Source organism: Pelodiscus sinensis, unplaced genomic scaffold (genome assembly GCF_049634645.1).
Source record: "Pelodiscus sinensis isolate JC-2024 unplaced genomic scaffold, ASM4963464v1 ctg34, whole genome shotgun sequence".
Classification (NCBI taxonomy): domain Eukaryota; kingdom Metazoa; phylum Chordata; order Testudines; family Trionychidae; genus Pelodiscus; species Pelodiscus sinensis.
Genome location: NW_027465849.1, coordinates 8001047 through 8017826, shown reverse-complemented (window position 1 = coordinate 8017826; position 16780 = coordinate 8001047). Strand labels below are relative to the sequence as shown.

Here is a 16780-nt window from a genome sequence, read left to right as displayed (position 1 = left end):
TCCCATGCACCCCATCTCCACGCATGGACCCCCCATTTCCCAGCCCCCCATCTCCACGCATGGACCCCCCACATCCCATACCCACCCCCCATTTCCCATGCACCCCATCTCCACGCATGGACCCCTCCCATACTCCGCCCCCATTTCCCATGCACCCCATCTCCACGCATGGACCCCTCCCATACCCCGCCCCCCATTTCCCATGCACCCCATCTCCATGCATGGACCCCCCACCTCCCATACCCTGCCCCCCATTTCCCATGCACCCCATCTCCACGCATGGACCCCCCACCTCCCATACCCCGCCCCCCATTTCCCATGCACCCCATCTCCACGCATGGACCCCTCCCATACTCCGCCCCCCATTTCCCAGCCCCCCCCATCTCCCACGCACCCCTCCCTCCGGGGGATCCCCGCTCGCCACAGGCGCTCGCACAAGCCCGAACTTGTCCGCGCGGGCAGGAGTGGGGGCGGGCCGGGGCTGACGTCACGGCCCGGGGGGCGGCGCGAGCCCCGGGCCCCGGGAGCGGCTGGAGTCCGCGAGACGCGCTCGGCTTTGCCTGTGCTGCTGCTGCTGAGCTCGCCGCGCCCGCCGCCCATCCGAGCCTCCGCGGGACCCAGCGAGCCCGAGCCGCCCGGGAGGGTTCATGCAGCTGCCGTGAGTGCGGGGCAGGGCAGGGGGCAAGTGCCCGGGGCAGGGCAGGGGGCAGTGCCCGGGGGGGGCCGTGCCAAGGGCAGGGCAGGGGGCAGTGCCCGGGGGAGGGGGCAGGGGGCAGTGCCCGGAGGGAGGGGGCAGAGCAGGGCAGACAGTGCCCACGGGGAGGGGGCAGTGCCCGGGGCAGGGGGCAGAGCCCGGGGGAGAGACTTGGGGCGCCCGGGGTTCGTGCAGGGAGGGGCGGGCCGGTGCCCTTGGCCGGGGGGCAGGGTCGCGCCGGGGAGGCGGATGTCGCGGCTGCCGGTCCCGTCGGGGCTGCCGGCCCTGCCGGGGTTTGTTTACAAACATTGCTCCCCGCCGGCTCTGCGGCGACCCCTGGCGGGGCTGGCGGGTGCCTGCGGCTGAGCGCCCGGCGTCGCCCCGCAGAGCCCACCGACCATGGCCAGACCACTGCAGGAGAGGAGCCGCGCTGAGCCCACAGCCGCCCTGCCCGGGGACCCAGCCTTCCTGCTGGGGGGGGCGGTGGCCGTGCCGCCCGCCGTCTGCCCGGGCAGCCTCGCCCTCGCACCCCGGCTGAGCTGCAGCCTCTGCCCCGCCGGCCCCCCGCCCTGCTCGCTCTACCGCTGCATCCGGGGACCCGAGCCCCCCAGGACCCGTGGCGCTGGCACCAGGCGCTGGGAGGCCCCCGGAGCTGGCAGGACCAGGGGCAGCGTGGCACACGGTGAGTCTCCCCTGGGGAAAGGGGCAGGAGACCCTGCTGCTAGGGGACCCTGGGATTCCCCTTCCCCCTCCCCTGGGGGGCAGCTGGAGCCGCAGCCTAGGGTCCCATCCTCCTGCCCTCATCCAGCCGGGGTTGTAGGCAGCGGGTCCGGGAGGGGTGTCTGTCCCTGGTGCAGCGAGCCGTGCCACGGCTGCCTGTCCCCCTCCGAGCCCTGCAGGGTCCCAGGCCCCCAGGACTGCGGCAGCCAGGGGAGAATGGGCCAGGCCACCTTCTCAGCACCCCAGTGCGATTGCACGAGCGCCAGGTCCACTGTTGCCCAGTGCCGGCCCTGGGACCAGCCGTGCTCCCTTGCGCTGCACGGTCCCCGGGTCTCCTGTGGGGCAGTGCCGCCTGCGCCCCCGCGAGCCGTGGCCCTGCCAGCCTCCCCCAGCCTAGCGGGTGCCAGGTCGCTGGCCGGCTGGGGCTCCCCACCCTGCCTGGAGCGGAGACACCGCGTGTCTGAGTAAACAGAGCGCGCCCCAGAGCGCCCTGCTGACTCATGGCTCTCCGCTGCCAGCGTGCTGCTCCGCTAACCAGGGGCTGCTGGTGAGCAGGCGGGAAGCCAGGAGCCGGGCGGGCGGATGGCAGAGCGCGACTGCCGGGGCAGGGAGGGTGACCCGGGCAGCTCCGCGGGGCTGACAAGCTCGGGCATGTCCCGGCTGGGCAGACTGCGTCCCTGCAGGGCTGCCTCGGGTGCCAGGCCTGGGGGGGGAGTCTCCCCAGGCAGTGCAGTGTCTAGGCTGGGGCAGGGCAGGGCTGTACTCCTCCCCCGGCAGGGGGCACGAGGCTGCGGGTGCCAGGGCCCTGGGGCACGTGGCCAGAGCAGCCACAGGCTGGCTGCGGAGCACAACCGGGTGTCCCACAGATCAGCTGGGAGCCGGGCTGCCCCCGCCCCCGTGCATGGGAATTGTTCTGGGCTTTCCTGTTGACCAGGGCTGGGGCCTGTGTCGGGAGCCGTATCCTGGCCTGGCCCAACGCCAGCAGCCAGGCCTCGAACCATGGACCAGCTGGCTCCGTGCCAAGCCCCGCTGTCCTGGTGGGACAAGGGTCCGAGCCCCCCCTCCGCTGGGGAAGGTCCCGGGACTGGGGGCATGCAGGCCTCGTCCCTTCCTGGGGGGAGGTCGCTGGAGCACGTGCCCTGACCCCTTGGCTCTGCTCGCCCCCAGATCTGCAGCCCACGCAGGACGAGGGCCCCAACAGGGAGCTGGCCCCGGGGCCCAACGGCCGCCTCCCCGGGGGGCCCCTGGACTCAGAGCGGGTGCTGGGAGCGCGGCTGCGGCGCATGGGCGATGCCTTCCAGCAGGCTCACGAGAGGCAGGTGAGTCCCGGCAGACGGGCGTGTGTGTGGGGAGGTGCCGGGCTCGGCACCCAAAGAAGGGAGCCTGGGGGGGGGGGGGGGCTTTGCAGGGGCCTTGGCCTTACGCCACCTGCCCTGAACCTGCTGTTTATAGAGCTGAGCCCCCTGTGGAGCTGGGGGCACTGCCCGAGCCATGGGGGAGGGGGGTTAGTGGCTCTCCCGGGGTGGAGATGGGGCAGTCGAATCCAGGAGCCCCAGTTCCCCAGCTCTAACCAGTACCCCCCACTCCCCTCCCGGAGCTGGGGAGAACCCGAGTCCTAGCGTCCAGCCCCTCCCCCCGTTCCAAAGGCTAGACGCATTAGCCCCCCCCCCCCCCGTGCAGAAGGGGAGGCTGGGCCAGCCTGCGCCCGGGGCGGTTGGGCAAGACGGCCGCTGAGTCACGGGCTATAAATAGCGCCGGGTATATAAGGCTGCGAGCGCGCGGCTGGCAGGTCCGTGGGAGAGCTGGCTGGCTGGCTCCCGCACGCTGCCGGCCGGCTCGGCGCCCCCCCCCCCCCCCTGCCCTCCCCCGGGGCAGAGCCGGACCGGGGGCTGCGCAGGCAGGCAGAGCCGGGAGGCTGCCTGGGGGATTTGCAGAGCAGGCAGCCGGGGCCTAGTGGTTAGCGCAGCGCGGGGGCAGGGCGCTAACTGGCCTCTCTGTCCCCAGTGGCGAGAGCGGCAGCGCCAGCGGGCACGCTGGGCCCGGTTCTACCACTTCATCGCCCAGCTGCTGGGCGCCTTCTACAACATGCCTGTGGACGGGATGCCGGAGCTGCCGCCCAACTAGCCAGGCCAGGGCGTGCCGGGGGGACCAGCCCCCCCCACTGACCAGAGCCTCCTCTGGGCAAAACGTAGCAACCCCCCCCCCGGGGGCTCCAGCTACTGCCCCCCACCATGGCCACTTTATTTATTTATTTATTTGAGCACTGACTGGGAGGGAGAGGGGGCGGGCCTGCAGGGCCACGGCCTTGGCCAGATGATGGGGAGCAGCCCCCCCCCCCGGGACTCCCCCCTCCCCCCCCCCCGGTCTCAATAGCACCGCAGAGACCAGGCGTAATTCTGGGGAGGGGGACGGCTTCTCCCGGACTCCTCGGCGGGCAGCTGCACAGCGACCCCAGCCACAGAAGAGGGGAACCGTGCAGGGGACCCGGCCGTGCTGCGGGGGACTGTCACAGCAGGGCCACTGCCTGGCATGTGGAGAAATCCAGGGTGGTCCACGTTCCCTCTCTGCTGCTGCACAGTCGCTCAGGTGAAGGGAGAGGCCTCCTCCCAAGAGCCTGCCCCCCTGCCCTCAGCCCCAGCTCCTCCCCGTGCCCCACCCCTCTCCTGCCCCACGGCATCTGTGTGGAATGTATTGTGTGATGTGCACCAGGATGGGGCGCACGTAACAAAGTTCATTCTGCACAGAAGTGAGGGGGGGACACTGCCAGGGACCCCACTGGGCATGGGGGGAGGCCCGGCCAGCTCCGGGCGTGGGGGCACACTGTAAATGCTGTACATACACGGGCTGGGTTGTACATAGGGACGCTGTACATAGGGGACACTGTACATACCGGGACACTCGCTGTACATGGCCAGTTGCTTTTTTTTTTTCTACGTTTCCTTTTCAATAAAACTGGATTTAAGCAAAGCGGCAGCTGCGTCCGTCACTCCCAGCGCGGGGGCCGGGGCGGGGCCGGCCGCTCGCGGGGGCCATTTCGAAGCCGGGGCCCAGCTAAGTTTAGAACAGGAAGCGGCAGCTGCCCACGCTGGGAAGGACACGGCTGCCAGGGGCCTCTGGCTTCACCCCCACGCTGGACTCCAGCCCTGCCCACGAGCTGAGGGGCAACCCCCCTTCTTCCAGAGCCTGGGGGCGACCGGCTCAGGTCAGCAGAGCCCCCCCCCGCTCTGGGCGCACAGGCTCTCCCCCCTCCCCCCCCAGCACACTGGCTGCCCCCCACAGCAACAGGCTGTGTTGGCCCAGCTATTTCAGTCCTGCTGGGCGCTGTGGGCTGCTCCCCTGGCCAAGGCCTGCTGGGGGGAGGGGGAAGGCCTCGTCCTGGGGGCCCAGAGCCAGCCCCGTTAGCACCCAGGGCAGAGCGTGGGGGAGAGGAGTTCGTGGGGCAGCCGCACTGGAGAGCAAGCGCACAAGCCAGACTGGGAGGAGTTTATTGGGGAGCGGGTGGGGCGGGGGACTGCCACGGGGGCGAGCGCGGCCCCTGCCTGGGCCAGCTGGAAGGAGACGCTGCGGGCGCCGGCCGGCTCAGCGGGCCCCCAGGCGCTCCACGACCCCGCTCCCTTTCATGCCGTCGAAGAAGAAGAAGTTGTTGTGGGGTGGATCCCGCTGGGACAGGGCCTGGAGGGGGAGGGGCGCAGTTACAGCCTGGCCGCAGGGGAAATCCCAGCCCCCCCCCCCATTCCGTCGGCCAGCAGGTGTGGGGGGGAGTCCGGGAGGGGGGGCGTTCCCTAGGACACCACAGCAGCAGCAAGCTGTGCCCACGCCAGGGCCATGCGGCGCTCGAGAGCTGAGCCACAGGGGCAGAGCGTGGGGCGAGCGCAGCAGGGGCAGGAGCCACCCCCAGGACCCGCACGCCAGGGACAGGTCTGGGGAGTCGCCCCGCGCCCCTCCCAGAGGGGTCCGCTGGGGCCAGCTGCCGGTGGGGAGCAGAGGGGGCAGGCAGGGCGGGCCGGTAACTGGCCGTGCTGTGCCGAGGGCCTGGCGCTTCCCTGCCAAGCCAGGCTGGGATTCCTGACACACCCAGCCCGGGGAATGCGCAGGGCTCCCGGCTGGAGGAGCGCCACGGGCTGCTGTCCAGCAGCTGTGCCGAGACCCCGGGGCATGGAGCAGTGCAGCCGGGGGGTGGGACAGGCCCCCCCCGCAGGGAGCCGGGGGACATTCTGCCCCCTCCAGGGCTAGCCCCACACTCGTTACCTTGACGACCTCCTGTCCCAAGACCCCTCCGAGCACAGCGCAGACGGGAGCCATTTCGGAGAAGCAGTAGCTAGAAGGGAGACACGCACCGGGTCAGCGCCCACGAGAAGCGACCGACAGCCCCGCCGAGGGCCATGGGGTGGGCGACCCTCGCCAAGCCGGCCCTGGCAGGGGGAGCCCCTGGGAGGGCAGGGAACCCCCGCAAGGCCTTGGGACCGGTTCCCAGCGGTACGTGAGGATCAACCCAACGCAGCGAGGCCCGGGGGGCGCGCTCCGAGCAGCCACACGCCTGGGCCCGGCCCCTCGGATGCTGCATGCGACCCTGCTAAAAATAGGGCCAGAAATCTCTGCCCTGTGCCCGGGCGCATTCCCTCCATTCCTGCTGGCGCACAGTGGCCCCCGGCCCCCAGGGCAGCGTGTGGCAACATGCACGCGGGCGGGCGAGGGAGATTTTTCGGCTGAAATGGATCTGCGGGCACAGGGAAGCTCCTTGCAGCCCCCACGTGGAGAGACGGCGGGGGGGGTACCCCTCTTCCTGGAGATGCCACGCCCCACTTCCTGGGCGGGAGGGGGACCTGCTGCCTCCGCGCCCTCGCTGCCCCGGGTTTGCCCATGTGCTCAGGGTTGCAGCCCCGCCCGGAAGCCCCTCCACCAACGTGGGTTCCCAGCGGGACACAAGGATCAACCCAACGCGAGGCCCCGGGGGCGCGCTCCGAGCAGCCACACACCTGGGCCCGGCCCCTCGGATGCCACATGCAACCCTGCTAAAAACAGGGCCAGAAATCTCTCCCCCGCAGCAGCCTGGAGCTGCAGGGCCAGGGAGGGGAACGCAGCCAGGCCCCCGTTAACTGCGGCAGCGTGGACGGGCCCCCAGCGCGGGATTCTCCGGGCACAGCCCCCGGCACCGCGCACCTGACGAAGTCCTCGGGCAGCAGGTCGGTGCCGACGCCCAGGGAGGCCAGCACCTCTCTTCGGATCTGCAGCAGCCGCTCCGAGTCCTCGGCACAGCTCTCGGGCAACGGGTCTCGGCCCTTCTCCGTCCGGAACGTCAGCAGCACTGGGGGGAGGGCGAGGGAGGTCACAACCCTGATTCCGCGGGCGCCTCGTTACCCTGGCTGTTAACGAGTTTCCTGCCTGGCCTCGAGGGGGGAGGAGCGGGCGAAGCCAGAGGTCAGCCACTCTGTGCCTGGGCCAGACACTGGGCCGGGGCCTGCACCTAGCTCCCAGGGAGGGTTCCGCGCCTGCCCGGCACCAGGCAGAGCCGTGATCTCGGGCGGCCCTGCCACTGTACACAAGAACTCGGGGAGCCCCGGCCACAGGCCCTGCCCGGGGACCCAGCCCCGGCCGCGCCCGCGGCTCTGCAAAACAGGCCCGGGCCCCCGCGCAGGAAGTGCCCCGGGAGGCAGCTGGCCAGGGCAACGCCGCTGCTCCAAAGCTGCCCCGGAATAAAGCCCCACGGCAACCGTGCGCCCCACCTGGCCGCTCCCGGAGGCCGAGGCTGCCGCGGCGCCGAACCGCTTCCTGGCAGGCTCCCCCACGAGCGGGGGAGGTTCCCAGCCCTGCCCCCCCCAGCCCAGTGGGCAGTAGAGCGGAGGGGTCCGTCCCGGCCCCGCCTGCAGGGGAGTGGCTCTCAGCACAGCCACTGAGCCTCGTGTGTGGGGGCCGGCTGTACCCTCTGCGCTCCCGGCCCCGGCTCGCAGGCAGACGCCGGGCAGGCGAGTCACGCGGGGCCGGGTGGCTCTGAGATAGCAGCCCAGGCGGGCGCCAGCACCCGAGAGCAGCGGGCAAAGCACCCGGCGGGGCCCGGTCAGCCCCTCCCCACTGGCAGGGCGCTTCCGCTCCAGGGCGCGAGGCCGGCTCCACGCCCGCCCGGGTATTTTTAGCTCCCTGCAGTGATGGGAAACGTGCGGCAACCTCAAAGCCAACAAATCAAAGCCAGCTCCTGCCACAGGAAGTGCCGCCTGCTCGCTCGGCTGCGCGGGGCCCAGCGCCGCCTCGGGCTCACTCGCCGGGCAGACGCACCCCCAGGCAGATCCCGGGCCAGATCCGCAGGACGAGCGCGGCTTTCAGAGCGCCAGGCTGCGCAGGGCCTCTCACCAGCCCGGCCCGCGCCGGGGCTGAACGCTGCGGGCTGACGTGATCGCCGACCTCAATACAGACACGCTGGCGCTGGGAAAAGTTCAGAAAAGGGCAGCGGAGGAGGAGATGGGGGAGGGGGAGATGGGGGCCTTTGGCACGGCACCGTCTGAGGATCGCTCATAAACACGGGACTGTTCAGCTTAGAGAAGAGCCAACCCGGGGGAGGTCTTAAACTCATGGCTGGCGTGGAGAAAGCCAAAAGATTTACTCCTTCTCAGAACACACAAACCAGGGGTCCCCCAATGAAATGAAGAGGCAGCAGGTTTGACACAAACCTAAGGAAGTTTTCCTTCACTCAGCGCACAGTCAACCTGTGGAACTCCTCGCCAGAGGATGTGGCGAGGACCAGGGCTTTAACAGGGTTCAAAAGAGCTAGACAGATTCCTGGAGGATCAGTCCATCACTGGCGATTAGCCAGGCTGCGCAGGGATGGGTCCCTGGCCTCTGTGTGTCAGGGCTGGGAATGGGCGACGGGAGGGATCACGGAACGGTTCCCGGTTCTGTTCCCTCCCTCCGGGGACCCGGCATTGGCCGTGGTCGGCCGACAGGACACTGGGCTGGATGGGCCTTTGGCCCGACCCCGTCCGGCCGTTCTCCTGTGGGAGAAAGCCTCACAGCCTGCCTCCCCCCGCCGCTCGCCAGAGGAACTGAATTATGGCTGCCTCACTGCAAGGCAGGGAAACGGAGGCACGGGGGGAACTGGCCTGTCCCCACCCCTGGGCCCCTGGGCCCCTGGGCGGGCTGCGATCCTGAGGCTACCGGGCGCCCCTTACCCTGGTGCAGGAAGTAGTCCGGGGCGGTGCGCTTCAGAGCTGCCTTTCCCTTCTCGCTGCTCCAGTCGACCGCCAGGGCCTCCTTCAGCTGGCAAAACGCCACCCGCTGCAACGGGAGAGCCAGTGAGAGGGGGGCGGGGGCCACGCGCAGAGCCGGCGAGGGGGGGCGGGCGGGGGCCACGCGCAGAGCCGGCGAGGGGGGGCGGGCGGGGGCCACGCGCAGAGCCGGCGAGGGGGGGCGGGCGGGGGCCACGCGCAGAGCCGGCGAGGGGGGGGCAGGCGTAGTCTGCCCTGTCCCCAGACTGCACAGGGCTTCTCCCTGCCGCCGGCCCTGGGTGGGCGCGAGCAGCACGTGGCGCCCTGCGGCAGGACGCCAAGCTGGGCCGGGCTGCGGCACTCACGGAGACGAGCCCGCAAACCGAACCCTGGCGAAGGGCAGGGGGCCGGGGCAGGAGGCCCGTTCCCGGGAGGGGCTGCTGCTGGCTGTGGGGGGCTCTGCCGGCCTGGCCAGCAGGACCCCCGGCTCCACGCCGCAGCTCAGAGGCCGGAGTGCAGGCCCAGCCCCGCGCCGGAGGGGGCCGGGGCCAAACGCAGCGCTGAGCGGCACTACCACGGCGGGACTGAAGCCACGGCCCAGCGTGGGAAGCCCAGGAGCCACTTGCAGGGTGGCCTCTCTCCGTGGCTGGCGAGCCGAGCTCAGGGCCCGGGGCAGGCGGGCGGCTGACACTCTCCCGTGCTTGGCAAAGGGCTGGGGGCCGAACTCCAGGGCCAACCCCGGGAGAGAGATGGAGAGGGCGGGGGGGCCAGCCCCATCTCAGAGCCCAGGGGTGTCAGTGTCACTGCGGAACGGTACCACCCAGAGTCCCCGTGTCCTGCCCCCGGCCGAGCCGGGCAGCTCCCAGAAAGGGACGCCCAGCCCGGCTGCCGATTCCCCCTGCACAGGTACCCCCGCCCCGGCTGCTCTCCCAGGCCCTGCTGCAAGATGCAGCCGGCACTGGACTCCGCCTGGCCTCCCCGGGCCCTGTCACAGGCATTGGCATGCTGCGAACTCCCGCTAGGAATCCCAGCGCTGGGGGATCGGCATCCCAGCCCCTGCACGGGGGAGGAGGACAGATGGCTGGCAGCTGGGGAGAACTGAGCGCACCCAGTGCGGGGCCAAGCTGCACGCGAGGCTCCCGCGGCCGAGCCCGCTGAGCCATGGGCGGCACGAGAGGCCAGGAAGCGGCTCCCGTTCTCCACTTCCTGCCTGCAAAGCCTCCCGCTGAGACCCGACCACGGCCCGCCCCCCGTGCGCACTGGCCACTCGTACGGCTCCCAGCGCCCCCAAGGGTCTAGGCTCCGGCTGGAAAGAAAGGACCAGGGACCCGCACGCCGGGGGAGACCCGGGACACGACAACCAGCGGGAGGGCCGAGGCGCTGGCCCATGGGATACCACAGCCCCACGCTGCAGGCCTTGTGGCCTGACGTGGGGCTCGGGCCACAGACCTAGGCCCCATGGCCGACGAGCGGCAGAGGGAAGCCAAGCGGGGGGCTACGCTGGGCGGTGGGGAGAGGGGCGCACCCTCGCCGGGCCCTACCCCGCACCTCTGCTGGGGGTTCACCTAGACACAGGCCGGAGGGTCCCCTGTAACGCGGGTGTTCAGCGGTGGGCAGCAGGGACCCCGCCACGCACCTTCTTCACCATGGTGGTCTCTGTGGAATCCAGCTTGGCTTTCTTGGTGTCGGGCCCGTCTTCCACCCCCTGGCTGCTTTTGGTGACCTTGGTTTTCTCTCTGCAGAGAGAGGGAGGGAGATGTGCCACGGCAGCCCCTGGCAGGGGGAGGCCAGACTCAGGCTGGCATCACGAGGAAGGCCAGCAGCTCCGTGTCTCTCACACGGGATGCCTGGACCCCCGCTGAGCCCGGCCGCAGGGGGCTTGCGTGCCTGGCAGTGAGCAGAGGAGGAGACAGGCTGCCACTGCGGAAACCCACCCGCAACTGCACCCAACTGCAGCACGTGGCCCCCAACACGCAGCCCCCGGCCTGGTCTGGCTTCCCTGCACACACAGGGCGGGGTGTGTGTGTGCGCGTGTGTCTGTGTTCGTCCCACAAGCGAGTTGCCGACATCACACCCCATCCTGTAGTTTCCTGGGCTGCTCCCTTCCGTCCACACCAGGTGCTGCCTGGCACGTTAACAACGGCGCCTCCGGCAGCTGCCTGGCCCCTCCTGCTAGCACGGCAGCTGGCAGAAGCGCAGCGCCCAAGCGCGGGGGCAGGCCGGCTCCCCTCCCCCAACGCCAGACTCACTCCACAAACTCGTGCGCCCCCAGGTCGGCGAACATGTAGCCGTAGTAGCCGAAGACGTCCCCGGCGAAGAACTTGATGCCGTTCTGGTGGCAGATCTGATCGACCTTCACCATGACGCAGCGGGAGCAACACGTCAGGCAGACCTGGGAGGAAGCGGGAGGGCCGGAGTCATCCTCGGCCCCATGGACCAAGCCGCCGGGAGGGCGGGGACCTCTCGGCCTATGGCGGCACACGGGCAGAGACCAGCCAAAGAGCAGCTTGTATCGCTTGTCCCGCCTGGCAGCGTCACCCGGAGCTGCCCATTCCAACCGTCCTGGCTCCGGGCGGCTCGAGGGCCCAGCTTCCACCGAGCTTTTCATCTTGCTGCAGGGGGCCTCTCCGCACAGGGCGACGGAGCCGCGATCCAGACCACAGCGCACCCTGTGCGGGACGGAATAGCTGCTCCCGTCTCCTGGATAAATCAGGCCTTATTCCCTCCTCCAGCTTTGCCGACCAGAGGCAGGCCAGGCCAGGCTGCCGCTTACGAACAGATACCCAGCTGGCCAAAGCAGAGATGCAGTGCCAATCCCTCCGCAAAGCGCCCGCAGACCAACCCAGTGGCTCTGCAGAAGCCAGGGGACCTAGCGTTCAAAGGGACGCTCTCTGCTAGCTGGCGTCCCAACGGTAAATTGTGCAGGAATTCATTGCACTGGTTTGGGGGCGGGGGCTGGAAGGAAACACTAAGAAATCAGGGAAGTGGACAACGCTTACTTGCGTGACGGTAACAGGTTTGCAATGTCGCCGGAAGAGATTTTAGCTGGAAATTTGCCTCTGAGTTGCCAGCCCTGCAGCCACGCTCCACGCACACAGGTGCGTCAGGCTACTACAGCCGCTCTTTTAAACCGGTTTAGTTGCACAGGTGGGACTCCCTGCAGGGCTGTGCTTCAACGGGTTTAAACCCGGCTCGGGGGTGGAGCGTCCCTCTGGAAACGCACTGGTGCGAGCGACACGGACGTGGCCGGTTTTAGCACCTGCGGCGAGATTCGCACCCGTCTCCTTCCGCCCCTTTTTCAAGCCACTTGAATTCCCTGCCCAAGAGCTCGCGGGCCCAGCCCCCGCCCCACGCCCCGCTGCCACGTACAGCATCGAACTGAGCGAAGAACTCCTCAGCTTTGTCTTCGATGTTCCCGGGGTCGGCTTTCACGTCCACCATGGGGTTGAGGTTCTGAGCCCGCTCCAAAGAGGCTTCCGCTCTGTTGCGGCCCAGAGAGCCCACAGGAACGAGAAACTGAGCTCTCGTGTCCTCCTGCGACACCTGGGGGCAGAGGAAATCCAATCAATTTGACCTGCTGGGGCTGCCGAAATCAAAGCCCCGAGAGGCAGGGACACAGGCCTGCAAAGGGGCTGGCGTCCCAGCCAGCAGGGCACTGGTTTTGTCACGTAGCTCAAAGCCAGCAGGGAGAAGAGGAAAGTTACGGGCCAGGAAGGAAAGGGCTGGTCTGGGGGCTGAACGGTACGATCCTTAAGCAGCCAGAGCCGGGGTGACGTCCTAGAGGTCACTTTTCCCTCCCCGGAGCCCCGGCTGTGCTCAGGGCAGCACGGACCCCCCAGACGGCCCCACGGGGCACAGGCAGCAGGCGCTTTCCCTCCACTGGCCTTCCTGCTCCAGCCTTAGCCAGCCGGCAGTTCCACAGCCAAGAGCTCCACCTTGTGCCGGATGCTAGCACCTGCACTCGGCATCACAACTCGGGCAGCGGATCCGACCAGGAGCCCCACACTGGCAGGGGCCTCCTTACGCACACGCCGTGGGGCAGACTGCATTGCTGGGGGCGGGCGCGCACGTGTTCGTGCTCTCCACCCGCCACGCAAGGCGTCCTGGTCTCTTCAGGCCAGGCTGCTGGCAACAGCAGTCCCCTCCCCCCCCCCCCCCCGGGCCTGTCCCCTCCACAAGAGCAAGGCGAGCTGGTGGTGCTGAGCACAGGCCCAGAAAGAACAGCAGCTCCTCAAGATGCGACAGGCCAGGACTGGTGGGCACCCGCCCCACCTCCCACGTAGCATGACCCCCCTTCCATCCCAGCTCCAGCCCCGTGGCTAGTGGCCCTCCACAGCTACCCTGTTCCATGGGCCAGGCCCCTCAGCCCACGCAATAAGGACTCGGGGAGCCGGCGAGACAGAAGGGGTTGGGGGAAGAGCCTTCTGGACAAAGGCCGGGCCCCGCGCGGTAAGAAACGGGGCGATGCGAGTGTGACGTGGTGCCCCAGAGGGACGTCAAATCCCATTTCAAGCCATTAATCGGTTAAACGTAACGGGGAATTAATTAACCGATTAAACAGGGTGGGCAGGGGCTGTGCTAGCCCCCGCTGGTTAACTGTAACCGCTGAGTCTCTCCCCTTAAGGATGAGGCTTCTCCATTAACCAGTCACCTCCCTAGAGACCCAGCTGAGCAAGCAACAGGCTGTCCACAGGCGGGTTGGGGACTCGGGGGCTGGGCAGAGGAGACCTTGGTTGAGTTCCAGGCCTGCCACACACTTCCTATGTCCGCCCGGTGACTCCTCGAACAGAGATCCAGGCCTGGGGGTAGCAGAATCCGTTTGTGTCTGGGAGGCGTGTCTAAAAGGCTCCGCAATGGGGACCAGAGAAGCACCCGGAGAGGTACTTCTTGCCCCAGCCTGCAGCGAGCCAGCCCTAATGGGTCCCCCGAGAACGGAGCTCCCTCCCTCCGCTCGCTCCGTCGCGGCTGTGCCTCCACGACACATCTGCAAGGGTGCATGCGCTCCGAAATCCTCCCAGGCACGAGAGTGGAGACAAGCCTGGAGCGCCCACCTGCTGATGATCTAGCATGGTCAAGCCTTTGACCCCCGCCAAGATGAGGTTCTTCGCTACCTCTGCTCCTAGCCCCTTCATGCCGACCAGCAGCACCCGGGACGCTCGCAGCCTGCAAGGAGACACATGAGCAGGCTTCACGGATGGACTGCAGCGGCTGAGGGTGGCCAACGCGAGGCACAGCTCTGTGCCCGCAGCCACACAACGGCCGGGCGAGAATACACCCCAGCCAACCAACTTCCCTCAGAGCCAACTCTGCCCCCTTCTGCCAGGGGCGCCCCCCAGACCTGCCACCCTCTAAACCAGCTATGGGAAGTGGGTCCTACTGCCACACCTATGTTAAGCACGAGGAGCAGCATTAGCTACAGTAGAACCTGTTGCCAACGCCTCGGGAAGGGAGGGAGCTAGTAACGCTGAACAAAACGTCACAGCGCGTCTTTCCAAAGTCTGCAACTGAGCCCAGACCTACAGCGTTAAAACCGTTATTATGCAAAAGAAAAACGCCGCTTTCCCCTTTCTTGTGGGAGTTCACGTTTGACCCAGAAGTGCAGGGTCTCGGCTTTTCTTTTCGGTCTCTGGTGCTGCCCAATTGCTGGCTTCCAGTGCCACGGAGGTGTGTGGGTGACCGGTCAGGCGGTAGCTGTGAGGTTCTCCTGCCTTAGCCAGCACACGCGCTGCAGGCGAGAGGGCTGGGAAGGCGGGAAATGAAGTGAGGGCGTTGTGGCTGGGGGGGTGTGGCCCAATACAGCCGCATGGTTAGGGCCCAACTGCACTGCAGAGCTGGGTGGTTCCAGGACAATTAAGGGGGAAGCACTTAACCTGAGGCGGCTGCAGGGGGTACAAAAGTGAGGGGGTGGCCAGAATTTCTGGGGTGACACCTTAGCACAGCAGACGAGCCCCCAACACTGGGTCCAGAGGGCTCCGTGGCTCTTGGGCCTCACTAGCTCAGACTGCGCAGATAAACTGGGGGAGGGGGCGCTGTAAGGCAGCAGCTTGACCCGGGCCATCGCCTCCGTCCCCCCAAGTTCCCCCAGCCCCATACAGCCTGTCCCCACGCACCTCAACCCCTCCGCCTCCCTCCCCGCAGCGCTTCTGTCCCCAGCCCACCTCCCCCCACCTGCTCCCGCTGCCCTGTGCCCCCTATTGCCCCTCCCCCATCCCTGTGCCCCTATTGCCCCTCCCCCATCCCTGCGCCCCCTGCCCCCTCACCCCTCCCCATCCCTGTGCCCCCTATTGCCCCTCCCCCTCCCTGTGCCCCTATTGCCCCTCCCCCATCCCTGCGCCCCCTGCCCCCTCCCCTCACCCCTCCCCATGCCTGTGCCCCCTATTGCCCCTCCCCCTCCCTGTGCCCCTATTGCCCCTCCCCCATCCCTGCACCCCCTGCCCCCTGCCCCCTCCCCTCACCCCTCCCCATGCCTGTGCCCCCTATTGCCCCTCCCCCTCCCTGTGCCCCTATTGCCCCTCCCCCATCCCTGCGCCCCCTGCCCCCTCCCCTCACCCCTCCCCATGCCTGTGCCCCCTATTGCCCCTCCCCCTCCCTGTGCCCCTATTGCCCCTCCCCCATCCCTGTGCCCCCCGCCCCCTCCCCATCCCTGTGCCCCCTATTGCCCCTCCCCGCGCCCCTCCCCCATCCCCGCCCGGCCCGCACCGGCGCTGCGCCTCCAGCCCCCACAGGCGGATCTGCCGGTCATACTGCGCCGCCTCCTCCTCGCTGATGCCGCCCGCGCCGCCCGCCTGCTCCACCATCGCGCCGCGCGCCGCCACGTGACCGGCACCGGCCCGCCGCGCGCAGCCTCCGCCCCCTGCTGCGCATGCGCCAGCCGCCGGCCCCGCCCCCAGCCGTGAGAACGGCCCCGCCCCCGGCACTAAGCACAGCTCCGCCCCCCGGCACTGTGAACGGGCCCGCCCCCCCCCGGCTCTGAGCGCCTAGCTCAGCCCCGCCCCCAGCCGTGAGAACGGCCCCGCCCCCCGGCTCTGAGCGCCCAGCACAGCCCCGCCCCCTGCCCTGAGCGCGGCCCCGCCCCCGGCACTAAGCACAGCCCCGCCCCCCGGCTCTGAGCGCCTAGCTCAGCCCCGCCCCCAGCCCCGAGCGCTCAGCGCAGCCCCGCCCCCAGCACTGAGCGAGGCCCCGCCCCCCGGCTCTGAGCGCCTAGCGCAGCCCCGCCCCCCGGCACTGAGCGCCCAGCACAGCCCCGCCCCCAGCACTGAGCGAGGCCCCGCCCCCCGGCAGTGAGCGCCCAGCGCGACCCCGCCCCCGGCACTGATCGCCCCGCCCCCTCAGGCTCTGTACCCGCCCCCTCCAGCTGCCGGCAGCTCTGGACCTCGGGCCTGAGCAGGCTGCACCGCCCCCGGCTGCTCTGTGCCTTGCTCCTCCTGGGAGTCCCATGCACATGGCAGGGCCTAGGGGCATCCTTTCCCCCAAGCCGGGGGTTACCCCGGGCATGGAGCCCCCTTCACGTATGGGGATCAGGGCAGGGCTATTCGGGCATTTCAGGGGCTGTGGGATGGAAACAGCCCTGTGGCCCGGAGCACAGGTCAGTGGACCTGCAAAGATGCATCTGACAGGGCTTTACAAATTGCTGCCCCTCTGCTGAACAAGCAGGCTTAACTGGTTAACACACCACTCCCATGCTATGAGACGCACCCACACTATATTAGCTTCCTTTACAGCGGTCCTGCAATTGACAGGTCACTTCTTTTGCTGTTATATAGACCCTGGGTTCTGTCATTTCCACTCCAACTCATTGGATGAAGTGGGTTTTACCCCTGAAAGCTCATGACCTAATAAAGTTACTAGTCTCTAAAATGCCACAGGACTGCTCAGTATGCTCAATGGGAAGGGGAACCAGGATGGGCTATGAGGGGCAGTGACCCAGAGATGAAGGGCAAAGAAGGGAGCTGTGCAGGGGTCAGTGACCCACGGATGAAGGGCAGATGTGGGGCAGAGTTCTGCAGGGGTCAGTGACCCAGAGATGTGGGGCAGAGTTCTGCAGGGGGCAGTGACTGGGAGACAGGGGGCACTGTGGGGAGCTCTGCAGGGGCCAGTGACTGAGACACAGAGGCTGGGGCTGCACAGGCCACCCCACATCCACCTTGCAACTGCTGGGCTGCACTTCGCT

At 68.6% G+C, this 16780-nt stretch overlaps 2 protein-coding genes across 3 annotated transcripts; one reads left to right on the top strand and one right to left on the bottom strand.

Moving 5' to 3' along the window:
* The first annotated feature begins 496 nt into the window (after positions 1-496).
* BBC3 (BCL2 binding component 3) lies at positions 497-4381 on the top strand. 2 transcript variants are annotated; one of them, XM_075915109.1, is made up of 4 exons: positions 497-658; positions 1082-1376; positions 2582-2733; positions 3419-4381. In XM_075915109.1, exons 2-4 carry the CDS (start codon positions 1094-1096, stop codon positions 3536-3538), a joined length of 555 nt encoding a protein of 184 aa, XP_075771224.1. In that variant the 5' UTR covers positions 497-658; positions 1082-1093; the 3' UTR covers positions 3539-4381. The 2 variants fall into 2 exon arrangements, with proteins under 2 accessions (XP_075771224.1, XP_075771225.1); XM_075915110.1 differs by lacking the exon at positions 497-658 and having other exon boundaries at positions 830-1376.
* A 501-nt stretch (positions 4382-4882) lies between these two features.
* Positions 4883-15468, bottom strand: SAE1 (SUMO1 activating enzyme subunit 1). Its single transcript, XM_075915108.1, has 9 exons — positions 15310-15468; positions 13662-13773; positions 11980-12153; positions 10860-11002; positions 10247-10346; positions 8575-8680; positions 6575-6719; positions 5663-5732; positions 4883-5086 (listed from the first exon to the last, which is right to left on the bottom strand). Exons 1-9 carry the CDS (start codon positions 15405-15407, stop codon positions 4994-4996), a joined length of 1041 nt encoding a protein of 346 aa, XP_075771223.1. The 5' UTR covers positions 15408-15468; the 3' UTR covers positions 4883-4993.
* Positions 15469-16780: the final 1312 nt, after the last annotated feature.